Source organism: Salmo salar, chromosome 22, assembly GCF_965601325.2.
Source record: "Salmo salar chromosome 22, fSalSal1, whole genome shotgun sequence".
Taxonomy (NCBI): domain Eukaryota; kingdom Metazoa; phylum Chordata; class Actinopteri; order Salmoniformes; family Salmonidae; genus Salmo; species Salmo salar.
The window spans coordinates 42,328,259-42,344,488 of record NC_138312.1 but is presented as its reverse complement, the minus strand read 5'-3'; the positions used below and the strand labels follow the sequence as shown (position 1 = coordinate 42,344,488).

Here is a 16,230-nt window from a genome sequence, read left to right as displayed (position 1 = left end):
GCAAGGCACTTAACCCAAATTGCTCCTGTAAGTCTCTCTGAATAAGAGTGTCTGCTAAATTACTAAAATGTAAATGTGACCAAAACCCTTAGCTGGTCTGGGACAGGCAACATGTCCATAGAAAATGTTGTCCAGTGTTGGTGTTGTGCAGTGTTGGTGTTGTGCAGTGTTGGTGTTGTGCAGTGTTGGTGTTGTGCAGTGTTGGTGTTGTGCAGTGTTGGTGTTGTGCAGTGTTGGTGTTGTGCAGTGTTGGTGTTGTGCAGTGTTGGTGTTGTGCAGTGTTGGTGTTGTGCAGTGTTGGTGTTGTGCAGTGTTGGTGTTGTCCAGTGTTGGTGTTGTGCAGTGTTGGTGTTGTGCAGTGTTGGTGTTGTGCAGTGTTGGTGTTGTGCAGTGTTGGTGTTGTCCAGTGTTGGTGTTGTGCAGTGTTGGTGTTGTGCAGTGTTGGTGTTGTGCAGTGTTGGTGTTGTGCAGTGTTCTCACTCCAACTATTCATTTTCTCTCACACTTTCTGCCCCTCTCTCTCCCTCTTCTACTCTCTCCCATAACACAAATAGACATATACAAACTTCCACTGTGGAATGCAGCATCTTCAAAAGTCTATGAGAATATTTAACTTGGGAATATCTCCCACTCAGGTGACACCCCTTTGAGTGAATGTGGTATAGACCATGACATACAGTCTCACCACGGAGTTTAATAATAACTAGTGCAATCTCTGGAGGTGTACACACACACACACACACACACACACACATTAATGCATGTACACGCACATACACACACACACAAATTAACGCATGTACACACACAAATTAATGCATGTACACACACACACACACACAAATCAACGCATGTACACACACAAATTAACGCATGTACACACACATATTAACGCATGTACACGCACACACACACACACAGTCCACATTTTTTACATGTCTAACACAATAATGACACACAGTGGACATAGACAAAAGCACCTGTACAGGAAGTAGCACAAACGCCCGCAGGAAGTAACGAACCCCTTTCATAAGCCACCTGATATGTGGCACTGTTCACTGTCAGAAACACACACACACATACCTATAGCTGTAACTCAATCTTAAGACGCTAGTGAACCAGTCAAACACACACACTACAGACCACACACCACACACCACACCCAACACACACCACACACACTATAGACCACACACCACACACTACAGACCACACACCACACACACTACAGACCACACACCACACACTACAGACCACACACCACACACACTACAGACCACACACCACACACTACAGACCACACACCACACACACACACTACAGACCACACACCACAGACCACACACACTACAGACCACACACCACACACACACACCACAGACCACACACCACAGACCACACACACCACAGACCACACACCACACACCACACACACTACAGACCACACACCACACACACTACAGACCACACACCACACACACTACAGACCACACACCACACACTACAGACCACACACTACAGACCACACACCACACACCATACACCACACACACCACACAAATCTAAACCACACAAGGTTGAACTATGTGTGGTCAGGTAGGGTTGAACCACGTTTAAACCACCCAGGGTAAGACAGGTAGTGTTGTCATGGTGACCCCGGTCATAAGTAAGATCTATTCCATGTTCCAACCACATCTCTGTTTCTGTTACCTCAGACTGCACGTTTTTAACATGTCTAACACAATAATGACACACAGTGGACTAAAGCACCTGTACAGGAAGTAGCACAAACGCCCGCAGGAAGTAACGATCCCCTTTCATAAGCCATCTGACATGTGGCACTGTTCACTGTCAGAAACACACACACACACACACACACACACACCTATAGCTGTAACTCAATCTTAAGATGCTAGTAAACCAGTCAAACACACACACTACAGACCACACACCACACACACACACACACACACACACACACACACACACCTATAGCTGTAACTCAATCTTAAGACGCTAGTAAACCAGTCAAACACACACGCACCACACAACACACACCAAATCAAATCAAATGTACATTTTACATTTACATTTTAGTCATTTAGCAGACGCTCTTATCTAGAGCGACTTACAGTAGAGTGCATGCATTTTATTAAAATCTTTTTTTTAAGTACTGGTCCCCCGTGGGAATCGAACCCACAACCCTGGCGTTGCAAGCGCCATACTCTACCAACTGAGCTACAGTGAAATGTATTTATATAGCCCTTCTTAAATCAGCTGATATCTCAAAGTGCTGTACAGAAACCCAGCCTAAAACCCCAAACAGCAAGAAATGCAGGTGTAGAAGCACGGTGGCTAGGAAAAACTCCCTAGAAAGGCCAGAACTTAGGAAAAGACCTAGAGAGGAACCAGGCTATGAGGGGTGGCCAGTCCTCTTCTGGCTGTGCCGGAAGACCACACACCACAGACCACACACCGCACACCCAGGCTGCTCTCTCTTTTTGGAGCTCACAGCAAAACATCATTCCTCAAAGTCCTAAAAGTCTGATAGTGCTATTGAATAGGCTTGATTAGGCTCATATCTAAAGTGTTAGAGACTATACCCTTTCATTTAATAAAGCATTCATGACTTCATGCCCCCAAAAAATGTAGGTTCTGAAAAGTCAAGCCAAAGCAGTTCACCTTTGAAAGGTAATCTTATAATCAAAGCTAAAATGTACTTTAGAGTCTCCCCTCCCTCTCCCTCTCCCCCGCTCCCTGCTTCTCTCTCATTGGTTGGTTTGAAGTAACAGGCGTCATAAAGATGTAGTTCTACAGGAATCCCAGCAGACTCCAGGAGCGTGCTCAGACTCGACTTCCCTCCCGTCCCGTATCAACCCGTCTCAACCCCTCCTCAGCCCAAGGGGCTCCACCAGACCAGACGAGGGTGGCCAGCCCAAAAACACTCCTTCCCTTCCCCCCACTCACGAGAGCCTGACCAGACCAGACCACCACCCGGTATTAGTACTGAGAACACTTAAACACTATGACATACCTGTACTGTCTGTCTGTCTTACAATATAACAGCACTTACCCCTGTATATCTGGCTGCACATCCTCCTTTACTTAGACACTGTGATATATCTTAACCCCCATGTACTGTATACTATCTAATCCCAAATACCTGGCTAATACAGAGAGCCACGTTCCTGGAACAATACAGAACAATACAGAACAATACAGAACAGTACAGTACAGTACAGCACAGCACAGCACAGTACAGTACAGTACAGTACAAAGCCCTTAAAAGCAACATTGAAAACCATGTACTTGGTTGACTTGTTAACACAGAGCATTAAGATCCATCTCATAGCTTGTAAAGCTCCAATATTATAACATCAGAAACACAGACAGCCTTTTGTAGACCTACGCAGCACTTAGTGCATCCAGTTATAGTCCACACTGTCAATACCTAAAACACTAAAGGTCTCTGTAGAAACCCCTGGCTGGTCTGCTCTGTCCTCATGACTCATTCATACTGTCTCACACTGCCTCCCTGTAGAATCAACACCAGGCAGCAGGCTAACAACACGGAGGGAAGGAGACTAATAACATTTTACTGGCCAGCACTACCAGCACCACCACAACATCCAGCTGAACCCAGAGTACTGTGTCAATGTACTGTAAGAACATTACATTTGATTATTTTGCCTATTCATCTACTGACATTCGTTTCTACAACCATGTGTACTACAGAGGAGCCAATGTAGCTGGGTGAAACCTCCAACTAGCTACTGCTCTACAGTATAGTCTACTGCCTCATAGAACTGGCAGGCAAATGCCATGTCACAACGGCACTCACAGCAGCTCTCATATCAACACCAACACACAGACGCTGGGGCAACAACGAACAATACACTGAAACGAAACACTGCAACACACATACTGTACAACCCATACATCTTAATCACAGAAACCAAATGAACCTGCTGATCTGAATAATTTTAAGAAGAGATTTGACTAAAGCATGTTGCAAAATGGTATTGTGTCACCTTTCTGAAACAGACTGTGTGTGGGAAATCCCCAAACAGGTTATACTTTAACAGTGATACTTTAACAGTGATACTATAACAGTGATACTTTAACAGTGATACTATAACAGTGATACTTTAACAGTGATACTATAACAGTGATACTATAACAGTGATACTTTAACAGTGATACTTTAACAGTGATACTTTAACAGTGATACTATAACAGTGATACTATAACAGTGATTGCATAGAGATGATTTGTGACATACGACTAGTGACAGGGACTATGTTGGGAAATAGCTTTTAGTTGGTACTTGAACTCCACATTCTGAGATAGTGATTAATATGCATTGGCTGTGTTAAATAAACCATTCGAATGAATGTGATATTATATATCATGCTTATATGATGTGGTTGTTTGTATGAGATTGTTCTCTCTCTCTCTCTCTCACCCCTCAGCTACTGCCTGGAAGACCAGAAGAAGAACACAGGACACTTTCTCTCTCTCTCTCTGTCTCTCCCTCTCTTTCTCTCGCTCACTTTGCCTATCTGTGTGTCTCTCTCTCTCTCCGCATTATTTTTATTAATGCGCACTTCGATGCAAAGTACAGTGTGAGGAGAGAAAGAAAGAAAGAAAGAAAGAAAGAGAAAGAGAGAGAGAGAGAGAATAAATAAATACATATAGGTGTTTGGTTTTGACAGGCAGCCAGACATCTCTGCTTATTCCCTATTATCCCCACTGTACACTGCCCCTACTGTCCACAATGTCACCACTTCTCCCTGGGTATTCCCTATTATCCCCACTGTACACTGTCCACAATGTCACCACTTCTCCCTGGGTATTCCCTATTATCCCCACTGTACACTGCCCACAATGTCACCACTTCTCCCTGGGTATTCCCTATTATCCCCACTGTACACTGCCCCTACTGTCCACAATGTCACCACTTCTCCCTGGGTTGTCTGAGGGACAATCACGTGTCCCCAGCATCCAAACCCCAACAAAACCATCAGCCCCAATCCTAGAGTATTTAAATGGCCCCAATATCACTGCTGCTCTTTCTGTCCAGGGTGATAATCGTATACTGTACTCATCGTACTGCCTCATCATCAGGGTACTGACCTTAAAGGCGTGCTTTCGGCTAATGTTATCCGACGTCTGCACTCCTCCAATCCCAAAGCTGAGCAGAGGAAGACTTCCCAACACTCCTTCCTCCTTCTCGTCTGGATTGGAGGAAGAGGAAAAAAGAGAACAAATGAAGATCAAAAATAAACAACAAATCTGAGAAACAGATCTAATATGATCTGATGGGTCCAAACCTACAGTGAGTAAAGAGGACTGAATGGTAAACACAGTCAGTTCTGATGTGACAGTCGGTCCTGTCTTCTAGTTGTAGCTGTGGCTGTAGCTGGCTCAGTGAGCACTACCATAGAACCTCCCTGGAACAACAGGCCCCCTTCCACTCTAGTGGAATCCTAGAATAGATATCCATGTTGGTCCAGCAGTCCAGTGAGAAGTGACGGTACACAAACACACTCTCACACACACTCACACATACTGGTGTAGATCCAACGATAGGCAGAAAAAAACAAGCAGAGTGGTGGGAAAAATGACGAGTGCAAGAGAAGCACTTGTGCTGATTAAATAATGGAGCAGATGATGAACATTTCAGGGGCTGGAGATGAGGCTGGCAGGGTATCCACTGTAGCTACTGCCCTCTCTCTCAGTTTCTGTCTCTGTCACACTCTCACTCTCACTCTGCCTGGCTTTCTCGTTCTCTCTCTCTAGCAGAGCTGTACTGCATAGACACGAGCCTTCCTCTGTTGCAGATCTCGTGTGTGTTTGAGAGAGAGCGAGCGAGCGAGAGACAGGGGGAGGAGGGAGGGAGCGAGAGGAGGGAGGGGGAGGCATGGTGTTTGTGTTTGTGCAATCATAGAGTACTCTCTGCGCTGTGCTCTCTGTGTGTGTGCGAGTGTGTGTGTTTGTGTTTGTATTAGCGATCAGCCTATGTGACTCAGTGTTGCTGGAATCCTGAAATCTGGCCTCCAGCCAACTGTACCTGCCCTCTCTCCAACAATCAGAGAGCAGGGTGTTCTGCTACACACAGACAGGTAAATAGCCACGTCTCTCTCTCTCTCTCTTCCTGTCTCCCTCTCCCCATCTCTCTCTCATACAAATTCAAACCTGACCTCACATGTTCTGTATTTCATGAAAAACTCACACACACACATTCATGGTAAGAGACACGTGCTCATTCTCAAAGACACAATAACTGAAAATAAATGAAATAGCTCACATATACTGTAGGCTACCAAGTTGTATTAAATATACGGCATCATACAAACACACACAAATAAGGTATGTAATAAGGAACAATGTGATTTATTGCCAAACACCCTTTCACATCCTGAGGAGAAACCTGGTGAGGAGAAATAGAGTTGTTATTGTGAAACCTGTGGCAGAGCTTCTCAGCATTCAACAACCAATCCTGTCCCCACCCATGGACACAGAGGCAGAGGGAGAGGCAACACACACACACACACACACACACACACACACACACACACACACACACACACACACACACACACACACACACACACACACACACACACACACACACACTCTCTCTCTCTCTCTGGAAAAACACACTTCTGAAGACACTCCTGCTAGCACACACACATTTGAAGAAGCACAGTAATTGAAAGGTCCCTTACAATGACAGGTTTCCCTGTGAAAATGTCACCTCATTCTGACTCATACCATGGCAGTCTGACTCCTGGCTGCATTCCCTGCTGCTGCTACTGTCCCACCTGTTTGACACCACACAGACTCCCTCACGTGTGTGTGTGTGTGTGTGTGTGTGTGTGTGTGTGTGTGTGTGTGTGTGTGTGTGTGTGTGTGTGTGTGTGTGTGTGTGGTGTGTGTGTGTGTGTGTGTGTGTGAAGGGTTAGCAGTAGTAAATCAGCTCTCTGACAGCTGTGTGTATTAGCATCCCAAAACAACAGCAGCTCAACACTTCTGAAGATGGCAGTTACGTAAAGGGCTAACACTCTATTTCACTGAGAGTTACTCTATATGTATGCCCGGGGCACTTCGGACATTGGCGAAGTAACTTGTGAAGTAAAGTCCTTGATTGTACATACAGTATTAGACAGTCAGGATGTTTTGAGAGACTTTAGAGATGGGGGTGGTATGTAGGCTACTTGTTAGAGATACAGACCTGGAGGAATGCAGGTTCAAATCCCGGGTGGGGAAAACCTACACACACACTCCTAATGTCCAGAGCACCACCAACCCCACTCCACCTCTCCTGGCCAGGACAGCTGGCACACTTTGACAATATCACCCCCAAGTCCCAACAACAAAAGACCTTGGCCTCTTTCTACCCATTTCTCGCCCCTCTCTCCTTGCTGGCATGGAGACCGCGGCAGTAAATTGCACAGTCACACATTCTCCATTGTCATGTCTCCCTCCCTTCCTCTCTCTTTTTCCACAACACAACTAGGAGAGAAGGGCGGGAGACGAAAACATCCCATGAGACGTGTGCTGAGTCCAGAAAGAGGAATCACTGTAACCAGAGGAAGAGTCCCATGTGGCTCAGTTGGTAGAGCACGGTGCTTGCAATGCCAGGGTTGTGGGTTCGATTCTCACGAGGAACCAGTATGAAGAAAAATATATGTATCACTACTGTAAGTTGCTCATAATAAGTGTGTCTGCAAAATTACTGTAATGTCATCAAGAGAAGGGGTGAAGAATAGGAAATGGAGAAACAGTAAAAAAGTGAGTAGGGCTCAGGGGCCAGTTGCTGAATGTGAATGTGTAAAAATGACAGTGAATTCACACTGAGCTATTAAATCACAGAACAACTGAAACAATTCCATATGCAAGTAGCGTATTTTTCCTGACTATTCTTATCATTTAATTTATCTTCTTTGCTTTGAGGACGTCCTTATTCAGGTCAGATTTGCATCTGTGTGTACGGGATAGGGTAGACAACAGGGCCAGTTCCAGGTTAACTGCCTGACTCCAGGGCATTCTAGGGCGACTCCAGGGCATTCTAGGGCGGCTCCAGGGCATTCTAGGGCAGCTCCAGGGCATTCTAGGGCGGCTCCAGGCCATTCTAGGGCGACTCCAGGGCATTCTAGGGCGACTCCAGGGCATTCTATGGCAATTCCACGCCAGCAGAAAATATTGTTCTGTCAATTCTCACATAGGAACTTCATTGGGAGGAAGGATGTTTAACATGCTTTTTAAACATATTGTTAGTAAAAATATACTCTTCAAACATCACATTTCCAGAGTGGGCTCTCTGGAACCTTTAATGATATGACCAATTTTATACATAGAAATTGACATTATAGTTAATTAACCAATCACAGCCCTCCTTTACGATTGCACATTCAGTAAATCACCAGCAGAGGGAGTTCCTTTTGAATCAATTTTCCCATTCACTGTGTTGGTTGTGCTCATAAAATGGATCATACTTTCAGAATTAGCAGAGTAACTCTGAAATTTGATGTACAAACAATGCATTTTTAAACAAACAAAATCAAAAAGAGTCGTTTTTGGATACTAACATCCATTTTTTTATGTTGAATAAATAAATGTGACTTTTTTTCTTCAGAATCTAGACATACTCCATATGTTAGTGCACACTATAAGGAGTATAATGAGACCAAGATGCTGTGTGTCATGTACAGTTCACAGATCATAGGGTCTTACAGGAGGCATGTCTGAGTCTAAAAAGGACCTAAAACGGCCACTTTCATCATGATTTTAAAAAACAGGGTTTGTGATACAATGTAAAAAAAAAAGATCAGACCTCCTTCCTCCCAATTAAGTTGCTATGTGAGAATTGCCAGAACAAATATTTTCCTCTCCTGCTGGCGTGGTATCACCCTCTAGCATTAAAACACTGTCCTCGTTGCATCCTGTAGCTCACAGGATACAGGAAGACCCACTAACAAATTCAGTCATCTTGTTCAACTTTTAACCTGGAGTTCACACTCTCTCAGGACTAGGAAAAGGTGTGTTTGGACTAAGTCAACAGGGAAGAATTGTGTCACATACTCACGCGTTCACTCGCACACACAGACACACAAACACGCTCACACACACTCAGCAGTAATGGATAGATAATGACTCTGACAGAGATATGAACCAGCCCTACAGTAACTAAACACACACACAGACAGACAGACAGACAGACAGACACACACACACACACACACACACAGACACACAGCCTGCACAACATCATGGCACCAGAATATCATCATCTGATTGGTTGGGGCAATAAGTCCACTGAACTGTTAAAGAAGCATAAGGAGGCTGCCCATTGTACAACATGTACTGTACAAAGCAAATGATAGAAACACACACACACCAAAACATGCACACAAGCATGCTTCCTCCCACACTTACACACCAACACACCACACACACTAAACATGGCTCTCACATGCAATCCCGGGGTCACGTTGCTACCGCATGTTGCTAGGGCATGTTGTAGGGAATGTTGCTAGGGCATGTTGCTAGGGCATGTTGTAGGGAATGTTTACGGTGACACAGAGAAATGCTGCAGAGCTCCAAACACACACATACAGTACACAAATTCCACACCGTCATGAAGTTCTTACACGCACATGCAAGGGGTCAAAGTTCAACCCTCTATGGCTGTGTGAGCAGGGAGGGTCTCGACATAGCTCATATGACTCCCTGCTTAAATAAATAAATTACAGAATATACTACTACATGTCCTGAGATAGAGGTGAAAGAGGCACCAAGACATACTAAAACTAAATCCTCAGTCATCATTCAATATGTATTTATTTTAGACAGCACCTTTACTCCAGCTGTTTGAGTACAGACCATCTTTGTCCCTGGGGAGGGAAATGACACCACATCTCATGACGAACTCTATTCTACTACTACAGCCCCCTAGGTGAAACTGAACAGGGATGGAGGAACAAGAGAAACGGCAAAACATAAAATATTACCCAAAGTAGCTGCCCCAGGTGTTCTCACTTGTGATGAGGCTTAGTGGTGCAGGTCTTAAAAACATTTAAGGACAACATGCATGAGGGGTTGCTAAGAGGAAAATCACACCAGATTTCTCCTTTTCTCCTCCCCTTTCTTCCACTCTCTTTCTGCTCTCCCATCCCCTCCCTTCCCTCTCTTTCTGCTCTCTCTCCCTTCCCTCTCTTTCTGCTCTCTCTCCCATCCCCTCCCTTCCCTCTTTTTCTGCTCTCTCTCCCTTCCCTCTCTTTCTGCTCTCTCTCCCATCCCCTCCCTTCCCTCTCTTTCTGCTCTCTCTCCCATCCCCTCCCTTCCCTCTCTTTCTGCTCTCTCTCCCATCCCCTCCCTTCCCTCTCTTTCTGCTCTCTCTCCCATCCCCTCCCCTCCCTCTCTTTCTGCTCTCTCTCCCATCCCCTCCCTTCCCTCTCTTTCTGCTCTCTCTTCCCTCTCTTTCTGATCTCTCTCTCTCTCTCTCTCTCTCTCTCTCTCTCTCTCTCTCTCTCTCTCTCTCTCTCTCTCTCTCTCTCTCTCTCTCTCTCTCTCTCTCTCTCTCTCTCTCTCTCTCTCCAGATGCGGGGCCTCACACAAGCTTTTAAAAAACAATTACATTCTGTGGATTCTGTGCTGATAAGAATAGGTCTGGTGGTAAACAAGTTACTGTAGGTATGGCTCCTGCTTTGTCTCACTCGGACAATAAGTCCTGCAGGGCATAAAATACTGATGTGTGCTTAAGACAAGAGACAAAATGACATTTTCATCATTATCATCTCCTTTCATCTTCTTGATCTTGCAAGTCGTCTGTCTGTCTGTCTGTCTGTCTGTCTGTCTGTCTGTCTGTCTGTCTGTCTGTCTGTCTGTCTGTCTGTCTGTCTGTCTGTCTGTCTGTCTGTCTGTCTGTCTGTCTGTCTGTCTGTCTGTCTGTCTGTCTGTCTGTGCAACATACTTCACTATCCCACAATTCCTTCACCTAGTGTGCTATCGATGCGAGTCGATGTGAGTCACCTTCACCGCTGAGAGGGATGTATATGGGTGTGTCTGTGCAACATACTTCACTATCCCACAATTCCTTCACCTAGTGTGCTATCGATGTGAGTCGATGTGAGTCACCTTCACCGCTGAGAGGGATGTATATGGGTGGGTGTGTGTGTGTTTACATGTCTGTGTCTGTCAGTGTTGTCAGTGTTGAATGTCCATCTTTAAAGACTATAATATTCAGTGAAACATATCTCTACACACTTCCATATGTACACAGAGCCACACATAATCCCACACACACATAGCTCGCACATCGACTTTGAAGACACGTCAAGCCGTGTGACATATTCAAATAACACATTGTTTATTCTCCTGGCTGTGGCTCAGAGGATAATGGATGAGGACCGCAAACACTCAGAGACTTGGCATGGAGGAGAGTAGAGACTGTTAGGAGAATATGACTAGTGTTTCTGTGTGGTATTAAAGCACCTCGAACAAGTCAACAGTCCTGACACAGTGGTGATATGCGCCAAACACACAGCCCTCTACTCAGCCAACAGAACTAACACACTGACATGACATCAGGTAGCTATGGTAAAAACACAAACAAGAGGAGAGTTTTAAATGTGACACCAGCCCACAAAAGTAGAACCTAACCAGTTTTCAATCCAGATACAACCAAACAAATCCACAGAGTAGGACTCTCAAATCCACAGAGTAGGACTCTCAAATCCACAGAGTAGGACTCTCAAATCCACAGAGTAGAGAGAGAGACTGAAGAAGCAGGTGTAGTGACTCGGCTTAGCCAGGTCTTCTTTTGAAAAGACATTCGATAGCCACAAAGGGCTCTGTTTAGGGTTCTCTATAGGGAATAGGTTGGCAGTTGACACACTACCCATGTATCAGTGGGACTTCCTGGTTCAAATAAAGGTTAGATAGAAAATGTGTACATACAGTAAAATACGACAATAAATATTATATTATTTCAAATATTTCTGACTAAATTATGCAATAATATTCAATAGAATAAAGCACAATGACAAAGTTGTCCTCCAATGAAGGGTGACGATGGGCTATGAAAAAAAGAAAAGAGAACTAAAAGAAAGAAGGCATTGCTATCAGAGTCTACCTTTGTAGTAAAAGAGGCATCGGTCGGTGAGGACGAACCATCTCTTGTTCCACTGTTTCACTCCACTGCTGGCCTACAGGGAGACAGTGAGAGTGAGAGTGAGGGAGTGAGAGTAAGAGAGAGAGAGTGAGAAAATAACACACACAGTGAGATGGATTGAAGTCCAGAGAGAAGACACAACAGTTTAGACAATGTCAGGGGTAACACTAATACCGGACCAAAACAGTGTGAGAAATACTGCCCTATGTGAAGAAAAGGAAGACAGATATGAGACCAAAACAACATGAGAGGGAAAGCAACACTGGACCAAAACAAAGTTAGTGTCTGAGACACTGGATCAAAAACAAATGGAAGAGACTAGGCATATTGGAAGAAGAGCTATATCTGGTCCTAGTTATGGGGTATTTATAGGGTATTCATGGGGTATTATGGAGTATTTGAGGGGAAACTGCCTCATGTTACTTACAGTGCAGTGTATAGAGCTGATTTACCTGTTTGTATAGCCAGCCCTGTTTGGTCACCTCCGCTTTAGGGTTCCTCCGCATGGAGTTAGAACGTTTCCCAAACGTAGCGGCTTTCCTTGGAGTATGAGATGCCTGGAGAGGGCAGGAGGGAAGGAGAGAGGGAAGATGAGAGAACAGAATGGAGCTCTCTGTATCATTGAATCTGTCATAAAACCTTGACGTGGCGTATGATGTAGTGAAGTGTAAAGGTGTTGTGAGGGGTGTGTGTGTGTGTGTGTGTGTGTGTGTGTGTGTGTGTGTGTGTGTGTGTGTGTGTGTGTGTGTGTGTGTGTGTGTGTGTGTGTGTGTGTGTGTGTGTGTGTGTGTGTGTGTGTGTGTGTGTGTGTGTGTACTGACTCGGGGTGTGAAGGGCTGGGACTGGGTCTGGGATTCAGGGGAGGATAGGTCTGATACCATGGTGGTGCTGTTGATGTCGTTGGGTGAACTCACAGGTCCTCTACCCCCTGCCTTCCCATTCATCTCCAAATCACAGCTCCTACAGAGACACAGAGAGACAAAGAGATGAAGTCAATGACTCACACAGCCAACATTAATAACACATGCAAACACTATATATTGTCTACTATCTTTATGTCTCTATCTCTGAGAACACCTGCTTGACACCTGCTATCTCTGAGAACACCACAGGCACAAAAAGGCCTGTGGGGTTGATGGCATCCTAAATTAACCTGTTGGGTCTAGGGGGCAGCATTTGCACGTCTGGATAAAAAAAATGTACCCGATTTAATCTGGTTACTAATCCTACCCAGTAACTAGAATATGCATATACTTATTATATATGGATAGAAAACACTCTAAAGTTTCCAAAACTGTTTGAATGGTGTCTGTGAGTATAACAGAACTCATTTGGCAGGCAAAACCCTGAGACATTTTCTGACAGGAAGTGGATACCTGATGTGTTGTATTGACTTTAAACCTATCCCATTGAAAAACACAGGGGTTTAGGAATATTTTGGCACTTCCTATTGCTTCCACTAGATGTCACCAGCCTTTACAAAGTGTTTTGAGTCTTCTGGAGGGAGATCTGACCGAACAAGAGCCATGGAACGGTGATGTCCCATTAGACACCTGGCGCGCTACTTCATGTTGGGTACCCTCGTTCCAATACGTTATAAAAGACTATGCATTCGTCCACCTTGAATATTATTCATGTTCTGGTTAAAAAAGGCCCTAATGATTTATGCTATACAACGTTTGACATGTTTGAACGAACGGAAATATATTTTTTCCCCTCGTTCATGACGAGAAGTCCGGCTGGCTTACATCATGTGCTAACGAGACGGAGATTTTTGGACATAAATGATGAGCTTTTTTGAACAAAACTACATTCGTTATGGACCTGTGATACCTGGAAGTGACATCTGATGAAGAGAATCAAAGGTAATGGATTATTTACATAGTATTTTCGATTTTAGATCTCCCCAACATGACGTCTAGTCTGTATCGCAACGCGTATTTTTCTGGGCGCAGTGCTCAGATTATTGCAAAGTGTGATTTCCCAGTAAGGTTATTTTTAAATCTGGCAAGTTGATTGCGTTCAAGAGATGTAAATCTATAATTCTTTAAATGACAATATAATATTTTACCAATGTTTTCTAATTTTAATTATTTAATTTGTGACGCTGACTTGACTGCCGGTTATTGGAGGGAAACGATTTCCTCAACATCAATGCCATAGTAAAACGCTGTTTTTGGATATAAATATGAACTTGATAGAACTAAAAATGCATGCATTGTCTAACATAATGTCCTAGGAGTGTCATCTGATGGAGATTGTAAAAGGTTAGTGCATCATTTTAGCTGGTTTTATGGTTTTGGTGACCCTGTCTTTGACTTGACAAAACATTACACACAACTCTTGTAAATGTACTGTCCTAACATACTCTAAATTTATGCTTTGGCCGTAAAACCTTTTTGAAATCGTAAAACGTGGTTAGATTAAGGAGATGTTTATCTTTCAAATGGTGTAACATAGTTGTATTTTTGAAAAATTTGAATTTTGACATTTATTTGGATTCAAATTTGCCGCTCTTGAAATGCACCTGCTGTTGATGGAGTGCACCACGGGTGGCACGCTAGCGTCCCACCTAGCCCCAAGAGGTTAAATGATAACATACACCACAAATTCCAATTGGCTATACTTAAACTCTTTAACATCATCCTTAGCTATGGCATATTCCCCAATATTTGGAACCAAGGACTGATCACCCCAATCCACAAAAGTGGAGACTAATTTGGCCCTAAAACTACCATGGGATATGCATCACTAGCAACCTTGGAAACATCCTCTGCATTAACAGCAGACTCGTACATTTCCTCAGCGAAAACAATGTACTGAGCAAATGTCAAAATGTTTTTTTTAATCAAATTACTGTACGACAGACCACGTATTCACCCTGCACACCCTAATTGCTAGACTTCAGAGCAGCTTTTGATATTAGCGATCATAGTCTGCTGCTGGAAAAACGTATCTGTTTTGGCTTTACACCCCCTGCTATAATGTGGAGAAAGAGTTACTTGTCTAACAGAACACCCAGGGTGTTCTTTAATGGAAGTCTCTCAAACATAATCCAGTTAGAATCAGGAATTCCCCAGGGTAGCTGTTTAAGCCCCTTGCTTTACATTTTTTTTTACTAACGACATGCCACTGAATTTGAGTAAAGCCAGAGTGTCTATGCATGCGGATGACTCAATACTATACACGTCAGCTACTACAGCGACTGAAATGGTCATGGTCAAAACATATTAATTTTTTTTTTTTTTTTAACTAGGAAAGTCAGTTAAGAACAAATTCTTATTTTCATTGATGGCCTAGGAAGAACAACAGATTTGTACCTTGTCAGCGCAGGGATTTGATTTTGCAACCTTCTGGTTACTAGTCCAACGCTCTAACCACTAGGCTACCTGCCTCCCCATTAACCTCTTGGGGCTAGGTGGGACGCTAGCGTGCCACCCGTGGTGCACTCCATCAACAGCAGGTGCATTTCAAGAGCGGCAAATTTGAATCCAAATAAATGTCAAAATTCAAATTTTTCAAAAATACAACTATGTTACACCATTTGAAAGATAAACATCTCCTTAATCTAACCACGTTTTACGATTTCAAAAAGGTTTTACGGCGAAAGCATAAATTTAGAGTATGTTAGGACAGTACATTTACAAGAGTTGTGTGTAATGTTTTGTCAAGTCAAAGACAGGGTCACCAAAACCATAAAACCAGCTAAAATGATGCACTAACCTTTTACAATCTCCATCAGATGACACTCCTAGGACATTATGTTAGACAATGCATGCATTTTTAGTTCTATCAAGTTGATATTTATATACAAAAACAGCGTTTTACTATGGCATTGATGTTGAGGAAATCGTTTCCCTCCAATAACCGGCAGTCAAGTCAGCGTCACAAATTAAATAATTAAAATTAGAAAACATTGGTAAAATATTATATTGTCATTTAAAGAATTATAGATTTACATCTTTTGAACGCAATCAACTTGCCAGATTTAAAAATAACCTTACTGGGAAATCACACTTTGCAATAATCTGAGCACTGTGCCCAGAAAAATA

At 43.6% G+C, this 16,230-nt stretch overlaps 1 protein-coding gene across 6 annotated transcripts in view; it reads right to left on the bottom strand.

Moving 5' to 3' along the window:
* LOC106583501 (pleckstrin homology domain-containing family A member 6) overlaps positions 1–16,230 on the bottom strand; it is a 208,658-nt gene that overhangs the window by 67,907 nt on the left and 124,521 nt on the right. For 4 of the 6 annotated variants that reach the window (XM_014167754.3, XM_045705142.2, XM_014167751.3 and 1 more), the window contains 4 exons: positions 13,000–13,138; positions 12,631–12,735; positions 12,140–12,212; positions 5,137–5,237 (listed from right to left, as the gene is read on the bottom strand). In XM_014167754.3, the coding sequence (XP_014023229.1) occupies positions 5,137–5,237; positions 12,140–12,212; positions 12,631–12,735; positions 13,000–13,122 (402 nt within the window). In that variant the 5' untranslated portion in view covers positions 13,123–13,138. Of the gene's footprint in view, positions 1–5,136; positions 5,238–5,337; positions 5,866–12,139; positions 12,213–12,630; positions 12,736–12,999; positions 13,139–16,230 lie in introns of those variants that run through there. The other 2 variants (XM_014167758.3, XM_014167759.3) reach the window with 1 other exon arrangement.